The sequence below is a fragment of the Anomaloglossus baeobatrachus genome, chromosome 2 (assembly GCF_048569485.1).
Source record: "Anomaloglossus baeobatrachus isolate aAnoBae1 chromosome 2, aAnoBae1.hap1, whole genome shotgun sequence".
Lineage (NCBI taxonomy): Eukaryota > Metazoa > Chordata > Amphibia > Anura > Aromobatidae > Anomaloglossus > Anomaloglossus baeobatrachus.
Window position 1 is genome coordinate 470,472,445 of NC_134354.1, and position 18,776 is coordinate 470,491,220.

Below are 18,776 nucleotides of genomic sequence, written 5' to 3' on the forward strand. Positions count from 1 at the left end.
GCATGTCCGTTATCTGCACGGAGCACGCACACGTGGACACAATGAAAGTCTATGGGTATGTGCACACACGTTAGTAAACACGTATGCATATACCTATAGTCCGTGTCCGTTTGGTGTTTTTATTTCTAGTGATGTCGGCTATTCTTTCTATTTCTGTGTATGTCCGTCAATCTCCCTGAGTCCGTCGGTCGGTCTCTCTGTCTGTCTGTCCCTCTCTCACAGTCTGTCGGTCAGTTTCCCCCCCTCTCTCATACTTACCGTTCCCCGATCTCCGGCGCAGCGCTGCACGGCATTCACACTGCTGCGGCGGCTTTTACTATTTTGAAAAAGCCAGCCGCCCATTAAACAATCTCCTATTCCCTGCTTTCCCCGCCCACCGGCGCCTATGATTGGTTACAGTGAGACACGCCCCCACGCTGAGTGACAGGTGTCACACTGCACCCAATCACAGCAGCCGGTGGGCGTGTCTATACTGTGCAGTAAAATAAATAAATAAATAATTAAAAAAAAATGGCGTGCGGTTCCCCCCAATTTTAATGCCAGCCAGATAAAGCCATACGGCTGAAGGCTGGTATTCTCAGGATGGGGAGCTCCACGTTATGGGGAGCCCCCCACCCTAACAATATCAGCCAACAGCCGCCCAGAATTGCCGCATACATTATATGCGACAGTTCTGGGGCTGTACCCGGCTCTTCCCAATTTGCCCTGGTGCTTTGGCAAATCGGGGTAATAAGGAGTTAATGGCAGCCCATAGCTGCCAATAAGTCCTAGATTAATCATGTCAGGCGTCTATGAGACACCCTCCATGATTAATCTGTAAATTACAGTAAATAAACACACACACCAGAAAAAATCCTTTATTAGAAATAAAAACACACACACATTCCCTGGTTCACCACTTTAATCATCCCCGAAAAAGCCCTCCATGTCCGGCGTACTCCAGGATGCTCCAGCGTCGCTTCCAGCGCTGCTGCATGGAGGTGACAGGAGCTGCAGAATACACCGCCGCTCCGGTCACCTCCACACAGCAACTGAAGACAGCCGCGCGATCAGCTGAGCTGTCACAGAGGTTACCCGCTGTCACTGGATCCAGTGACAGCGGGTAACCTCTGTGACAGCTCAGCTGATCGCACGGCTGTCTTCATTAGCTGCGTGGAGGTGACCGGAGCGGCGGTGTCTTCTGCAGCTCCTGTCACCTCCATGCAGCAGCGCTGGATGGGACGCTGGAGCATCCTGGATGACGCCGGACATGGAGGGCTTTTTCGGGGATGATTAAAGTGGTGAACCAGGGAATGTGTGTGTGTTTTTATTTCTAATAAAGGATTTTTTCTGGTGTGTGTGTTTATTTACTGTAATTTACAGATTAATCATGGAGGGTGTCTCATAGACGCCTGACATGATTAATCTAGGACTTATTGGCAGCTATGGGCTGCCATTAACTCCTTATTACCCCGATTTGCCAAAGCACCAGGGCAAATCGGGAAGAGCCGGGTACAGCCCCAGAACTGTCGCATATAATGTATGCGGCAATTCTGGGCGGCTGTTGGCTGATATTGTTAGGGTGGGGGGCTCCCCATAACGTGGAGCTCCCCATCCTGAGAATACCAGCCTTCAGCCGTATGGCTTTATCTGGCTGGCATTAAAATTGGGGGGAACCGCACGCCGTTTTTTTTTAATTATTTATTTATTTATTTTACTGCACAGTATAGACACGCCCACCGGCTGCTGTGATTGGGTGCAGTGTGACACCTGTCACTCAGCGTGGGGGCGTGTCTCACTGTAACCAATCATAGGCGCCGGTGGGCGGGGAAAGCAGGGAATAGGAGATTGTTTAATGAGCGGCCGGCTTTTTCAAAATAGTAAAAGCCGCCGCAGCAGTGTGAATGCCGTGCAGCGCCGGTGATCGGGGATCGGTGAGTATGAGAGAGGGGGGGACACTTCAGTCACTCGGGGGATTAGCGGTCACTGGTGAATCCTTCACAGGTGACCGCTAATCAGTACTCGACACAGACAGAGCCGCGGTATGAGGATGAAGTCGGGTGAAGTTCACCCGAGTTCATTCTCATCGCGCAACTCTGTCTGCTGTCAGCCGACATTTATAAACGACATTGTGCATCACACACACGGACATTACACACGGACATTACACGTACACATACACGTTAATTCCACACGCACACACGGACGTTCTGCACACAAACACGGCTAGCATACGCAATTCACACAGGTGCCACACGGACCATAAAAACGGACACAAAAACGGGACACGGACCCGAAAAACGGCCCGTAACACACGTGCGTGTTTTTCACGGACGTGTGAAGGGGGCCTAAGACTGACCGGAGCAACACTGAAAACAGATGAAGATACCGGAGGGTGAGTATAAAACCTGGACAGGGGACTTAAATTTAAAGCACACCAGCGGTAAAATAAAAAAAAGCACTGCTGTGGTTCTTTAAACTCAAAATAAATCACATTAAACATTCTGTCTACTTTTCAAGATACAGAATGTATTTCAGAGTTGTTTTTCTGCTAATGAAAACTGCTTAAGGCCTCCGACACACATCCGTGCCGCTGGTATGTGTTTGCCATTTTTTGCACGTACCGGCGACATGGAGACACGTTCAGCAATGCTACCCTATTGTAGCAGGCACACACACGTAAAACCACACGGAACGTGTGTCCGTGTGCGTTTGTACGTGTGTGCGTTTTTCTACACGCTGACATGTCCACGTTTTCTCCGGTAGCACGGGTGTCACACGGCCCGCACCCGTATCACACGGATGTAGTGTGGATGCGGTCCCGTGTGACACGCGCCGGAGAAAACTCACGTGTCAGTGAAAAAAAAACAAAACATTTACTCACCTTCTCCAGCCCTCCTGTCTCTGCCGCTGCTGTCACTTGCTGCCGCTCATTATGCTCATTTAATATTCACTTCACTGCGGCCGGCAGCAGCAGCAGCGGGGAGACAGCAGGGCTGGAGACCGAAGATCAGCACCACGGACAGCAGCGCGGACCATGTGAGTATGCAAATTACCGGTTCTACATGTGCTATCACGGATAGCACACGTAGAACACACGTGGACCGCACGTACCCGAGACACGTACTTACCACACGCAACACGCAGGGTAAATACGTGTCTCGCGGCACGTGCGTGTTTTTAACGGAAGTGTGTGTTCAGGCCTAAAGAAAACATTAAAAAAAAAATTTATGTCGATGAAAACGTTAGTAATGAACTAACGATACAGAGTCAACTAGAGCATAAAAAGCACCAAATAATTAGCTGCAAATATGACATGAGTGATATTACGCTGGTAGTTTTCTTAGAGCGTGATATATCGGCCTAACACCTCATTCAAGCACACACTTTATTATCACCTATTAGTAGTAAAACAACATCAACAACATGACATGTTAGGTGTTATCTTCACCTCTCCATCCAAGTGCAGAATGTTCGTTTGCGCATTATCAGCTATTGTACATGGCCTGCAGTACGTTCTTAGCAATTGTGGTAACAACCCATCATTCCACCTAAAAGATAAAGAATGATACTTGTTAGGTTTAACAGCTGTATTCTTTTACAGTATCATGATTTATAATGTAGCAAGTGTGACTTCTAGTTTTCACCACAAGATTAAAGTGTTTTTTTATGCACTTTTGCACCATTTCTTAATTGTGTTAATCATCTTCAGAAATAACCTTGGCTAGTTAAAGTAATTTCCCTATATTAGATGATAATTTTATCTACTACCAGGAGCTTGGCAGAAGTAATATCAGCATAATATCATAATGAAGGAGTACAATACTAGAATAGAATAGCTGACTGCATTTTATATAGGCCTGCTTTTAAAGTAAGTTTTTACAAAATGCATTTTAGGCCAGTTTAACACTGCATTCCTCTCCCCGTTCAATGGTCCCATCAAGGCTTCTGTCAGATCCCCCAGCAAAACAGGTGTCAGATGTATGCTCTGACGGGACCACTGACTACAATGGTGCAGATGGAGTCACTGTGTGTTTTGTCTTGCCTATTGGAGGTGGACACCCAGACATGTAAACAGCGTCTGGGTGTCTGCCTCCAGTAAGTGTATACTCCCAAAAATGGTGCACGACAGAGCACATGGTGACTCCGACGGCACCATTAAAGTCAAAGGCCAAATCGGCACATACTTCCGAAACCTGTTTTGCAGGAGGTTCTGACGGAATCCCTGGTGCTACGTCTGAAAGGTGAGGGGAACGCAGTGTGAAAGCACCCTTACACACACATCTACTAACTTGGCGGCTCACACACATCCCCATACAAGTCTTATGGGTGAGTGTGAAACATTCGACTGCACTCGGACATTATCTGAGTGCATTGTTATATAGGCCAAGAGGCCAAGAGAGGCAATGGAGAAGATGGAGAAATCCTCAGCTGTGATCTGATTCTCCCATATGAATCAAATTACAGTTAAATGGCTTTTGTCTCACCCTCGCCTCAGAGTTTCAGCCGAGTGTCACTAGCATATTTCATCAAACTGTCTTGCATCGACTGCTATAAGCTAGTGTGAACCCGGCGTAAAGGAGCGTGTGGTTTGTCAAAATGCACTTTGCCAAATTCTAGTCTCCCTTTTTTATGATTTATTTCAATGTTGGTTTTCTCTTCGGTCATCATCTATGAAGTCCATTTTGGCCAAGACAGCAATGGGTAGTGCGATCTAACACTGATGTACCTTGACCTTGGAGTACACGTCTAATCTATATGGAAGTTGTTTTGGGTTCTTTGGTTACCTATCATATTACCAACCTCTTCAAGTACTCATAAATTTTCCTTTGCAGTCTCATCCAGGGAGGTTGACTACAGTCCTACAAACCTTAATAATATGTCAACTGTAGTAACAAGTCATCAAGCTGGTTGGAGATTGTCTTATAGCCTTTAACTTCAACATGTTTGTCTATAATTTTCTTCTTAATCTACTAATCTCCTTAAACAATTCTCTACTTTGGTCCATGTTCAGTGAGGTACACACCATGATACCAAATTCTCCTCAGTGACATTCTCCTCGTCCTTTAAATAGGCAGAACTACTGATTTGTAGACAGATTTGACTTTACTTACAGTGCTCACCATAGTTTACATGTCCCTATGATCAAATTATTTTCAAACTATTTTGAGGGTACCATAATTTGTGTCCAGGCCATTTTCATTAGGCTTTTTTTTATGTTCAATCACAATTAAAACAAAATGTCTTATTTCATTAGTTGATATGCAGTACATTTAATAACAAAAAAAATATTTTTACAGCTTTAAGATTTTTCCATGACCATTTGGGTTTCTCTTACTATAAAAGATAAAATTATTGCAGAAATAAAATAATTTTGATTAAAAATTAGCATCTTCTTTAACTTTATTTACCACCATAGTTCTATATTTAAATGAGTTATCCGTGATTTTGTTTTGTTTTGTTTTTTTTTTTTGCTATGGGGCCAAGAACTTAGTATCATAGGAAATAAGGGGGCACCTTTCCCCTATTGGGATCACCACCAGCAACAATAGACCATATCAAGAGAGAAAGAAAGAATTGCTGTATATAGGGATCAACCAATAAGATTTTGTTCAAATCATCAAAAATGTATTTTATTGGCACAAATTTTATACATACAAAAATATCCACATAGAACAGTGAAAAATAACAAATAAAAACATCTAAAAACAGTCACTGAACACCCCAATACATAGTTCCATATTAGGAACCCAGAACCATGATCCTGAATGAAATTCCACTAGATGTACAAATCAATAATATTCACAGGCATAAATGCAGGACCTGTGTGCAAATTTTCACCGCAAACCCTATGCCATATAGTACTCTAGATAATTGTACCCCATCTGGCACCACCATCAATAAATACAATATAATAAGTACAAAATACTAGAAAAAGAAGGGGATGAAGATAACCTTATAATGAGGAAATCAATACACCCAGTTCAATAGTTAAACCAGGTAAGTCACAGACTATCCAGACAGTCATCACCAAGATGTATTACCCATTGCTAGAAGTCCCAAGTTTAAGGTGGTGTGAGGCCTCAGGATCGGCGCAAAGTATGCGGTGTTGCCAAGAACTTAGTTGCTAACCTTCTGCCTGTTCTGCCCCGCGATGTCTGTTCCAGCTCAGAGCGATCATGGCCGCCAAGAATTTTCCTGCTTTGGGTGACATCACGCCAACAGAACAGCTACTTCTCTTTTGCTCTGGCCTATCAACTGGGCATCAATCACGTTGTCATGCCGATAAATAGCCAGCTCCCAGCTGCCTAACTGTGGGGAAATGGCTGTCAACAAGCATGACTTCAAAAAAGCTGAACAGAAGAGAAAGAGCTGCTCTGCTGACATGAGGACAAAGGAATCAAGGGAACAGAAGCCTGAGATGAAAAAGATTGTCATAGGGCAGAAAAGGCATGTAGTTAGCAACTACTTGCCAATAAGTTCTTAACCACATTGTATACAAAGACCTAAAGTCCTGGATAACCCCTTTAGGTTAAGCAGGAATTATCTCAGATTTCTTATATCCATATAGATACTATTACCTTCATAGGCATGGTTGTTTTAGGCTCCATGCAAGGTCTTTTAACACCATGGACAGCGACATTCAAATATAATACTGCAACAACAATTGTACAATCCTCCCAAACATACCAGTTATTTAATTTTATTCCAAATTACTTGCATATATGAACCATGACTTGTGCAACAATATTTAAAGGTTACTAATGTGACAAGGCAAGAGTTAGCTATTGCTAGTTGAGCTTATACTAGTACTGAAAAGGGCTGTAGCAAGTTTGGAAGCTATTTCCTATCATAAGTTAGTTAAGTTAGCTTCCCAATCAGTGGGCATCTGACTGCTGAGACTCCACTGATCCCAAAAGCTAGGGCTCTGAAAAGTTTCATATGTATGAAGTGGAGGTCGATCATGTGCACCTCTGCCCCATTAATTTCCATGGGGAGTGCTGAAGACCAGCAGAATACTGTGCTCAACTACCTCCAAAGATCCCATTAAGAGTGGATATGCGCATGATCAACCATTACTCCATTCACACGGGGCTCTTCAAAGTTCAAGTTAACAATATTGATGGAGGTTCCCAGCAATGGGATAGACTTCCAAACTTGGTACAGCCTCTTGACAATTCATGTCTTATAAGAGATGCATCAGAAACATTGCCAATTTCAATATAAAGTGGGTGTTATGGCCACCAGACAACCCATCAATCTAAGGGGTACTTTGCGACATCGTTAGCATCGGCTAGCGATGCCGAGCGCGATAGTACCCGCCCCTGTCGCACATGCGATATCTTGTGATAGCTGCCGTAGCGAACATTATCGCTACGGCAGCTTCACACGCACATACCTGCCCTGCGACGTCTCTCTGGCCGGCGACCCGCCTCCTTCCTAAGGGGGTGGGTCGTGCGGCGTCACACGGCAGGCAGCCAATAGAAGCGGAGGGGCTTCCTTCTGCATAGCCAGTGGAGGCAGGTAAGGAGATGTTCCTCACTCCTGCGGCTTCACACACAGCGATGTGTGCTGCCGCAGAAACGAGGAACAACATCGTATCTCCTATTGGTGAGACATTATGAAAATGACCGATGCTACACAGATCACCGATTTTCGGCGCTTTTGAGATCGTTTATCGACGCATCTAGGCTTTACACGTTGCGACATCGTTACCAGCGCCGGATGTGCGTCACTTTCAATTTGACCCCGACGATATCGCAGTAGCGATGTCGCAACGTGCAAAGTACCCCTAAGTTGTTAATATTGCACAGGGTTTCTTGTGGGCATCCTAGTAAAAGGGGAACAATTCTTAAGTCTCAAGAACTCTAGGCTACTTTACGCATCTGTGTATGAGTAAATATAAAAATCCCTATGCATTGAAACCTACCATAAAAATAATATTCGTATAAGAAGATTAAGATGAAGCAAAAAGGAAACTTTACCATTTTAATAAGCATTTAAGCAGAAGTAGGGTAATCTTTGGATATAAAATATCAAGTAAAAAATAATAAACAATTCATTACTGTTTGATCCACTCCATATCTAAATGTGCAATAACCTGACTGTGTATACCCCAATTGTACTTACCCAGTGCTTTTATTTAAGAAACCCAACAAGTGGCCAGGCTGAAGAGCTTGGGTGTAAACAGTATCTGTCTTAATGAGTTTTCCTTGTATGGAGAGTGTTTCCATGAACATTTTGATACATGTAGTCTTCCCACAGCCAGCAGGCCCTGTCACTACCATCTTGATATAAAAAAACACAACTGTGAGTTATAATTTTTATTTTCATCACACGCATCTGTAATACAGTATAATCTAAGTGCTATTACAGACTATATGGCGGATCAACAAGTCAGCTGTAGTTTATCAACAACACAAAATTCCTATAGATAGATCATTATATTAATGATATTCACATACCCCATATCATAAAGGTGCATAATTATATTATAATTTTAAACACATACACATCATAAAATAATGGATCATGTGCAAAGTTATCATGGTGATAAAAAACTACCATGTATCTTTAGTCGCATGTGATTAATCAGATTTATAACCTACAGACACAAAGCTATGAGATAATCCTAAAATAAGATGTATAGAACCAGCCCACTCTCCCTCCTGGTTGTATACATCATAATCTAGGTGCTACCATGAAAGGGAATCTGTCAGCAGGTTTTTGCTATGTAAGCTGAAGCCAGCATGCTGTATGGGTTAACACAGAAAATTCAGGGATGCCTGTCTTGTCATAGTCCCATCTGTTGTTTATTTTATATGTTTATTTAAGCAGCAGGATTTATCATTGCAGGACTACAAAGTCACTTGCACGGCAGTCCGACACGAGTGATTGACACCTCAGTGTCAATGTATAATCTCTATAGAGAACCTGGTGTGTGCAAGACAGCTCTCTAAACTCAGCTACATGGCTAAATCTAAAAATTCTGATTGTGTCAGAATGGCTTCAGCCAGTAAACTAAGTGATACATCATTGGATTCAGGATCTCTGACAGATTCCCTTTAATAGGTCTCTGAAATAGGAAAAAATGCATCCACGGTGTGATGATAAACTGACAATGTAACTGAAGAGCTAATGAATTGCATGGCTTGGATTGAGAATGTACAATGTGTATTGGCACAAAATGTACAATCATAGGTGGTACATTTATAGTTATCGAAGAGAAGATGTAACTGTGGAGCTTTTGCTACTGTCGTTTCAGCGTGCCACTGTTTATAAAGCGTAGATAGCTCAGAGATGGCTGCCACATGTCTGCTGAAAGTGTCCGTGGTATGCCAGGCATCTGTACTTCATGGATATGTAGCCTGCAGCAAGCACAATCGTTCCAATAACTTTGATGATGCATTCAAATTAGTCATTATGAGCTACATCTGTACTTACTGTTTGGTATTTTGGTGCCAGCTGAACCAGATGGGAAACTTTGGAAACAAATGTGTTACTGGGAAAAATATGACATTTTTCTGCAGCTTTTATTATGGCACTCGGGACGCTGGAATCTTCTGCACATTCAGATGAGGGAACCTGCTGTCCAGGACCATATTTTCCAGCAGTGACTGCAGGGATCAGGCCATCTGGAGCCAAAGACATAACAGATTTAGTAGTAGAAAATAGTTTATACTGCTGTATGCTAAAAAAGGAAATTTACAGAAAAGAGTCTTTACTTTTTATATGTGCATCTACTGTAAGTATATTAATTGTCACAGTTAGGAAAAGCCATATGGCGTTAAAATATAGAACTGCTTCTAGCAAATTTGTGAAAACAAGCTTAAATGCACATCACTAACATTTTTTAACAACAAAAAAATACATATTTGGGAAATCAAGAATAAAGGCCCCGTTACACGCTACGATATATCTGACGATATGTCGTCGGGGTCACGTCGTTAGTGACGCACATCCGGCATCGTTCGACATATCGTAGCGTGTGACAGCTACGAGCGACTGTGAACGAGCAAAAATACCTTATCAATGATCGTTGACACGTCACTCATTTTCAAAAAATCGATCGTCCTTCTGCGCGCCGGTTGTTCATTGTTCCCGAGGCAGCACAAATCGCTCCGTGTGACACCCCGGGAACGATGAACTGCAGCTTACTTGCAGCCGCCGGCAATGCAGAAGGAAGAAGGTGGTCGGGATGTTATGTCCCGCTCATCTCCGCCCCTACGCTTCTATTGGCCAGCCGCTGTGTGACGTCGCGGTGATGCCGAACGTCCTTCCCCCTTCAGGAAGAGGATGTTCGCCGCCCACAGCGAGGTCGTTTGGGAGGTAAGTACGTGTGACGGGGGTTACCGACTTTGTGCGCCATGGGCAACAAATTGCCCATAACGCACAAACGATGGGGGCGGGTGGGATCGCACATGCGATGCACGGCCTTAAGTCACATAAAATGGCTAATTGAATGCTACTACATGGAACATATAAAAAGTCTAAAGGGTTATTCCTTTTTTTAAATCATGGGATAAAGCCATTTTACAATTTTCTGTGCATTATTTAGAATATGTGCTAAACTAAGTAAAAAGTGACAGACAAAATAACACAGAATCCTGCAATCATTTGTCAAAGATTGCCAAGCCCCGTAATAAAAATCTAACTGAGTTCACTATATTCAAGGGAGTCTGTTGGGTGCCATTGGTATCTTTTAGGTCAGGGATCTGGCACTTCTGTTATTTTTGTTGTTGTGCTTCTCTAATGGAGCAGAACCAAAAAAAAATAACTAACGCATATGTAAACGAAGCCTTGTTGGAGCCATCTTGAATCCAGTGAGAGAAAATATGAAAAGCATGTTAACAATAGAGATGAACAAACTCGTGGAAGTTCAGTTCAGCGGGTGTAGTCAAAAAATACCTTATGGGTTCAGACTTGGCCTGAACCCCAATGGAAGTCACTGATTGGCAGTTTGAGTCTCCACCCACATACAGCCAGCCATAAGCTGAACAATTCCAGAAAATTGTGGGTGGGGTTTTTCCATTTTTGAGGGGGTGCACACTACATCTGATCATGCTGCTGTTAGCCCAAGTGCGAGCCATTCAAACAATGTTAGTGGCTCACACTGGGCCGTCCATCAAGCGTTCCTGAGCACAGTGTTGCTCGCGTGAGTGGTCAGCGTTAGTGTTGAGCGGACCCGGATCTGAAAAATCTGGATCCGCATGGTTCGAGGGTTCGATCCGAGTCCGACCACTACCCGGGATTTGGAGTGCACGATCCGGATTCGCTCTCTCTCTCTCTCTTTCTCTCTCTCTCATTAAAAAAAAAGATGATTGCCTTGCAAAACAAGGAAAGATATGCAAACAGACTGCAAAAATATTCCTAAAGATACAGTTGCAAGCAAAGTTCACAAGTTCCAAAATTAAAGGAATACTGGTCACACTACCTGAACGTGGCAGAAAATAGAAGCTATCAACAGCTGCCACCAGAAACCTGAAGAGGCAGGTGGTCAAGAACCCTTGTGTGACATACCATACCTAGAAGGTCTTCAAGCCTGATGTCCATATGGTGGCGTATGAACCAACATATGGTGGCGTAACGCGTGGGGCAGGCACACCCAAACTACCCCCACTCACTACTCATTTATCATCTGGTATTGTATTGGCTCTCTTTGATCTGTACCATATTAATGTTAGTCTTACATTTGGTAACTATGTATTGCTGTATATTATCTTTTTGTACTGCTATTTTGAGCCTACATGTTTTGTTCTATCTGCATTACTTCATGAGGTTTTAGTGGTGATGTGCCATTCTGCTCATGGGTGGATCACTCCTTTGATCTTCCCCATTTTTAAGTGTTCTTAATAATATTTCTCTGTGTTAATGAACTTTTTCACACTTTTTGAATGCAACAAGGGGCTCCTCTTGCTTCTTTCCATTATTCTGGATTTTCCAGTACATGATTGGTGTAGTTGTGCCCATTCTTTCCCATGTGTTGTGTTCTAAGAGCATGGTCTAAAACATTAACAAAAAAGATGATTGCCTTGCAAAACAAGGAAAGGGATGCAAACAGATTGCAAAAATGTTCCTAAAGATACAGTTTGAAGCAAAGTTTCCAAGTTCAAAATTAAAGGAATAATGAACACTCACACTACCTGAACGTGGCAGAAAATGGAAGCTATCAACAGCTGCCACCAGATACCTGAAGAGGCAGGTGGTCAAGAACCCTTGTGTGACATACCATTTCTAGAAGGTCTTCATGCCTGATGTCCAATATATTTACTTCTGGTGACCAAAAGCACTAAAAAGTTGGCTCCAATATGGTTAAAATCATATACATTTTGCTAATAAATCTAATTACAAATGGGTTTTATAATTTTGTTTGCAACTGTATTTAAATGTTCCCATGTAACCAAAATTGAAAGGAAAGTGTGATTTCCTAAATATTTGCAACATGATCATGGAATGTAAGAAACTGTAAATGAATTAATCAAACTGCTCTGCCTTTGATGCAATGATTTGAGAGAAAGTCTACTGGGAATAGTGTTTTTTATTTTAATTTAGTTGTATTAAATATAATTTTAAAACTAATGGTTGGATCTACACCTAACAGAAGAAATCCTGCACAGGCTAGAAAAAAATACTTTCAAGCTCTAATTAAAGGACACGGAAAAAAATCCATAAGAAACAAATTGAGCATTACCGCTAACACATTTGGGAAACTTCCTATTCTTTTCATCAGAAGTTGATCTCATTTATCAGACAGTGACCATTAAACAGTGTAAGGAGCTGTTCACATATGGCCAACGCTGGAGGTGAGAACTGCTGATTGGTGGGTGTACCAGATATAAGACCCTTATGATCCTTTATTAATGAACTATACTAATGACAAAAAATATCGATTTGAAGGAGATATTAAACAAGCACAATGCAAATATGTTTTAGAAATTAACTCTATCTATAAATGTACGGAAACGTTACTAACCCTTTTATATACTTGAACAGAAAGAGATCTACTTAATAAAAATGTCATGTGTCCCACTGACCTGCTTCATTAATTGTGTTACATGAGCCATTCAGGAAATTGAAGGTGTTGGGCCATTCTGCCTCAATAAAGGACTTTAAAACATTTGCTTCATTACTTGATAATTGTCTTAGCCAGCAATTCTGTATTGCAGTGACCATCGCTGAATCCTCAAGGGTTTGCTGACAGTTTTCTTGCACATTTTCAAATTCTTTCCCTTAGAAATAAAAGCAGAGTCTTGCTATTAACTTGTTCTCAGAAGGGAACAGATAAATTATGACCTGTAAATGAAATTTTAGGTTAAGTTTGAAAAGCTGGACGGGGACTATGCATCACTTTTCCTCTGTCCTGCTCACTATAACTGACAGATCTCTCCATACGAAAGAGAGATTTGGCAGTCTAGGGGAGTATGGTGGGGAGAACCTGTTGGGGACCTACCTAGGACTAGTTATCCAAATCATGTAGTTCCAGATCTGCTTTTCAAAGTATGTTTTCTCAGAAATGCAGCAGTGTTTCAGAGTGAAATATACTGTCTGATTCATGATAGCCATTATTCGGGTACCATGTTGTCTATTGTAAGGTTACCTTTCATTTTTCATTTTAAATGCCATTAAAAATTAGCAGAGTTTCTTAAGCCCGCTTTACACGCTGCAATGTATCTTACAATGTGTCGGCGGGGTCACGTCGTAAGTGACGCACATCCGGCATCGTAAGGTACATAGCAGTGTGTGACAGGTACGTGCAATTGCGATTGAATGTTAAAACGTTCATCGCATACACATCGTACCTTTCTCTAGAATTGAACGTCAGATTGTTCATCGTACCCGGGGTAGCACACATCGCAGTGTGTGACACCCCGGGAACGATGAACAGATCTTACCTACGTCCTGCGGCTCCCGGCCCACAATGCGGAAGGAAGGAGGTGGGCGGGATGTTTACGTCCCACTCAGCTCCGCCCCTCCGCTTCTATTGGCCGGCTACCGAGTGACGTTGATGTGACGCCAAACGTCCCTCCCACTCCAGGAAGTGGACGTTCGCCGCCCACATCGAGGTCGTATGGAAGGTAAGTATGTGTGACGGGGGTTAATCGTTTGTGCGGCACGTTCAATAAATTGAACGTGCCACACATACGATGGGGGCGTTGCAAATTGCATACGATATCGTATGCGAAATTGCAACGTGTAAAGCAGGCTTTAGACACTTTCATTGCGACACATCAGTGGTTACAAAATATGGAATTAATTTTATTGGTACTATCAATATACCAAAGAAGCTAAGCAATTACAGTAAGATAAGCTTTCATACTTGCAACTGGACTGTTCAAAAGGGTTAACTGGAATCACAAAATTGAAGAATTGTCCTTATGATAAACTATTAATATCAGATCCACAGATTAAAATGGCCATATGCATTTTATTGCTTACCAGACACCGTTGTGTACTTTTGGTAGATCTGTGCTGGGTATTACAGCTTAGTACCATATTCACTGGATCTAGGCTGCTATAAATATATTAATGTCCACTACTTGGACAACCCCATCTTAATTCATATGTTTCCCCCATTTAAACAAATAAAACTTATCCTCGCATCCTATCCTAAAACAGTGCCAGGGCCGTTTCAGCAGTGGGGCACTATTTCACCCCAGATCACATAACTGTGTGACGTCACGCAATCCTGGTGGCTAGTCAACACTGGCTTCACTCTCCCCGCCTTCGGACAGATTGTTTACATCCGGAGGAAGTGGACGCTGCTGATCTCTCTCTTCCTCTGGATGTATGTGGTACGTTCAAGGACAGGGAGAGTGATGCCAGTGAGGATTGACTGCCAGAATCGTGTGACATCACACAGTTACATGATCCCGGGAGAAAGTGTCTAAACCGTTAGAACAGCACCGTCACCGGAGGTGAGTATAAGTTTTATTATATTTTTAAACGGGGGACACATACAGATTGAGAAGGAATTGGTGGAATAGTGCACCAACCCCTTTAAATTTTAGGCTTTGATAAAACATCAATATCCAGAACAGTTGGGACACACATAGTCTTAAACCTGCAACTCTAAAAGCAGACAAGTTATGCAAAGCAGAAAAACAAAAAAAAGTAATAAATGTTCTATACAGTGTCATAAATAAAAGAGTGAAATTATTACCCCCCCCCCTCTATGGGATCTGATTAACTAGATATTCGTCTATAGAGGTTTATCCAACTATAGTACCATCATTAATCTTTACACTAATTTCAGCTCGTCAGGGCTAAAGCGACTGAACACATAAGAATGATCAAAGGACAGAATATTCCTCTCTAGCAGGTGAGAGACTACTAAATCAATGACAATTCTTAGCCATGAAAACAGAATTGTAAATGCATGTGCACTTGGGGAACTAAACATTGTTCAGAACAGTTATAATGAATGATGCTGCCAATAAAAAGGTTTAGTCTTAAATACCACCTTTATTATCCTATTGCGCTAAACATCTGATCCATCTGGTGCGCCAGCTTCTGATAATAAGTCGTCCTTCTTGTTTTGTGGTAATGCAATTTACTTAATGTCCTTTGTGTCTCAACACTTGATTTCTAATTCAATGCACACATTTTTCCAACTAATTTCTGGATCACAAAGAAATTGGTCAGATTTCAAAATGTCAGTGTCTGGTTAGCAATTCAAATGAAAGCAGCGGTAATTATGGCTTTTCTTTGTCTGGCATGCTGCACTGCATCAAAACTGACACAAATTCTGGGTTCCCTAATACCAGAGTAAGGAAATTAGTGTCCAAAATGAAATGGAAATATACTGCTCAGAGGTTAATAACTGCTCTCCCAGAAAGAAAGATGGGCCTTTCAGTTGGTCTATTAAAGTGTGTGAAGGAATACGGAAAATAGCTGTGAAACCATGTCTCCTGGAGGCAGCCAGCTCTGCATTATTACTCACAAGCTGTAATCACTTCTGTCAGTTGTGTTTGATGTATATAGAGAGAGATACATAAGTTGTGCACTACTCCAATGTGCCGCCTTTTGGAAAAAAAAAATCACTATAGTTATCTGGTATTGAAGTCTCGAGTGTTGGTTGTTTATACATTTCCTTAGAGAAATTGATGCCATACAGCTTAAACCTTCAAGGAAATATTGATCCTCGGTGAAATGAAAACGCCAATAACATTTTACAACTGAATGGCAAATAGTGAAAAAAAGCAACACTTGGCTCCTTGAGTCATCTTTATCATTGGATGGTAAAAATAATGGATAGGCATGACTGCCGGACACAAACGGAAGAGGGCTCCTGCACAAAAACAGTAATTAGGCCTTTTGCAGTTCAATAACTCATCATAATGCAAAACTATACCTCCTTTAGAGATGAAAATAGCCCCATACCTCTTGGGCCCCTTTGCACTTACACAGATTGCACCAATGATATGTCCGCCCCTGGTATGACATAGCATACCCCAACCTACTGTCTCCCTCACCATTATCGGGTAGAACAGAGGTCCCCAATCTTTCCAACCGGAAGAGCCACATACAGCTCCCACCCCCTCATAGTAGTGACATCCAGAGCCCCCTTTCCAGTATAATGACAGCCGAAGCTTTTTCACAGAAATCACACAGAGGAAGTATACAAAGCTCAAGGGATATCTCACACAAGTCACTATCTGGAGACCTGTTCTGTATAGCTGTTTGCTAGACCTGGTGCTGGCAGACAGCCGTAAGCCACATATCATGGCCCTGTGAGCTACATGTGGCTTCCAACCCAAACGGCTGGGACCCCAGCTGTAGACTAAGGCTATGTGCACACGCTGCGTTTTTTTGACGCTGCGTTTTTGTGCGTTTTTGGCCGCTAAAAACGCACAAAAACGCACCTGCGTCGAAAAAACGCGGCAAAAAACGCACGCGTTTTGCCGCGATTTGGTGCGTTTTTTTGCTGCGTTTTGCTGCGTTTTTGCTCACTGCGTTTTTTATCAGTGAACAAAAAAAAAAAAGGTCTGATGTCATTTCCTTCTTCAATGTGTTCTTCATTCTCCACTAGTGTATGCAGAAGAGCAGACAGCTGCAGAACTACAAGGCTCAGCATCCTCGATCCAATAGTGTATGCAGGACAGCAGCTGTCGAACTACAAGGCTCAGCATCCTCCATCCAATAGTGTATGCAGGAGAGCAGACAGCAGCTGTCGAACTACAAGGCTCAGCATCCTCCTTCCAGGACTGTATGCAGGATTTCTTTGCCCTCCCAAAAAAAAAAAATGACGTGGGCTTCGCCATATTTTTGTATGCTAGCCGGGTACAGCAGGCAGGTACGGGCTGCCCCCAACCCCCAGCTGCCTATTTGTACCCGGCTGGGAACCAAAAATATAGGGAAGCCCTTTTTTTTTAAATTATTTCATGAATTTCATGAAATAATTTTAAAAAAAAAATGACGTGAGCTTCGCCCCATTTTTGAGTCCAGCCGGGTACAACTAGGCAGCTGGGGATTGGAATCCACAGTGCAGGGTGCCCATGCTTTCTGGGCACCCCCGCTGTGAATTGCAGTCCCGCAGCCACCCCAGAAAATGGCGCTTTCATAGAAGCGCCATCTTCTGGCGCTGTATCCAACTCTTCCGGCTGCCCTGATGCCGGGTGGCTAGCCAGGTAATAATGGAGTTAGGGCTAGCTGTATATTATCAGCTAGCCCTAAGCCCGAAATTCATGGTGTCACGCCAATATTAGACATGGCCACCATGAATTTCTAGTAAAGATAAAAAAAAACCACAACACACAGAAAAATATTTTTATTAGAAATAAAACACAACACAATTAGTGACTCCATCTTTATTGAAATAAACCCCCCTCCGCAGTAATCCTGGGTCAGGGTCCCGCGCCGTCCAATCCGGATCCAATATCATCTGATCGGTTTGCTGGAAGGCAAAGCGATCAGATGATGTGTCAGGATCAAGTGCCTGAATCCCATCACACATCAGCTGATTGTATAAAAGCCGATTATACAATCAGCTGATGCATCAGTGCAAAAAAAAAAAAAATAATACTCACTTATGTGCTGAATTACCGGCAGCTCCCGGAGCGATGGGGCGGGAGTCTGATCCTGTCCGATCGCTGCAGCAGCTGCCGGTAATCAGGGATGAAGTCTCCTGACGCATCCGCGGATACCGGCCGGGTGCCCGCGTCAGCCCGAGACTCGATCAGCTGATGCGTCAGGTGACTGCATCAGGTGATCCATCGCCAGGTCCTGCAAGCAAGGTCCTGCCCCGGGGAGACTGCACACAGCCGGAGCGGGAGCGGCGATACCGTGACAGGAGCTGGGAGCGGGCATGGCACCGCGAGGCTGCAGACAGGTGAGTATAACTTTTTTTTTTTTTTTTTTTATTCTACTGTTAACTTTTGTTTTCGCAGCCGCTTCCACCTCCTGCCTGTACATGGCGCCGCACGGCAGCATACATGCACAGGACGGGAGATGGACGCGGCGGTGACGGTACCGGGAGGATTCATGCTTCTGTCTATACTGACAGAAGGAATCCTCTTCCTGTACACGTCACTTTACTACCCACCTCCTGCGCTTATAGCTGCGTTTTTGGTCTTAGAAACGCACCAAAACGCAGCTATTTGCGTTTCTCATTGCGTCTTTCAACATCCCATTGAACTCAATGGATGAAAAGCGCAGTGAAAAACGCGGGAATAATTGACATGCTGCGTTTTTGTGGTCACCACAAAAACGCAGCTGAAAAAAAACGCTGTGTGGGGACAGCAAAAATGAAAACTCATAGACTTTGCTGGGGAAGCAAAGTCATGCAGTTTTGAGGCCAA

General features: G+C 43.0%; 1 protein-coding gene across 1 annotated transcript in view; it reads right to left on the bottom strand.

Annotated features, from left to right (window-relative positions):
- The window catches only part of LOC142291659 (uncharacterized), a 1,021,181-nt gene that overhangs the window by 713,065 nt on the left and 289,340 nt on the right, over positions 1–18,776 (bottom strand). The window contains exons 46-49 of the mRNA XM_075336344.1: positions 13,014–13,208; positions 9,424–9,614; positions 8,110–8,267; positions 3,431–3,530 (exon numbers count right to left, since the gene is read on the bottom strand). Of these exons, the coding sequence (XP_075192459.1) occupies positions 3,431–3,530; positions 8,110–8,267; positions 9,424–9,614; positions 13,014–13,208 (644 nt within the window). The remainder of the gene's footprint in view (positions 1–3,430; positions 3,531–8,109; positions 8,268–9,423; positions 9,615–13,013; positions 13,209–18,776) is intronic.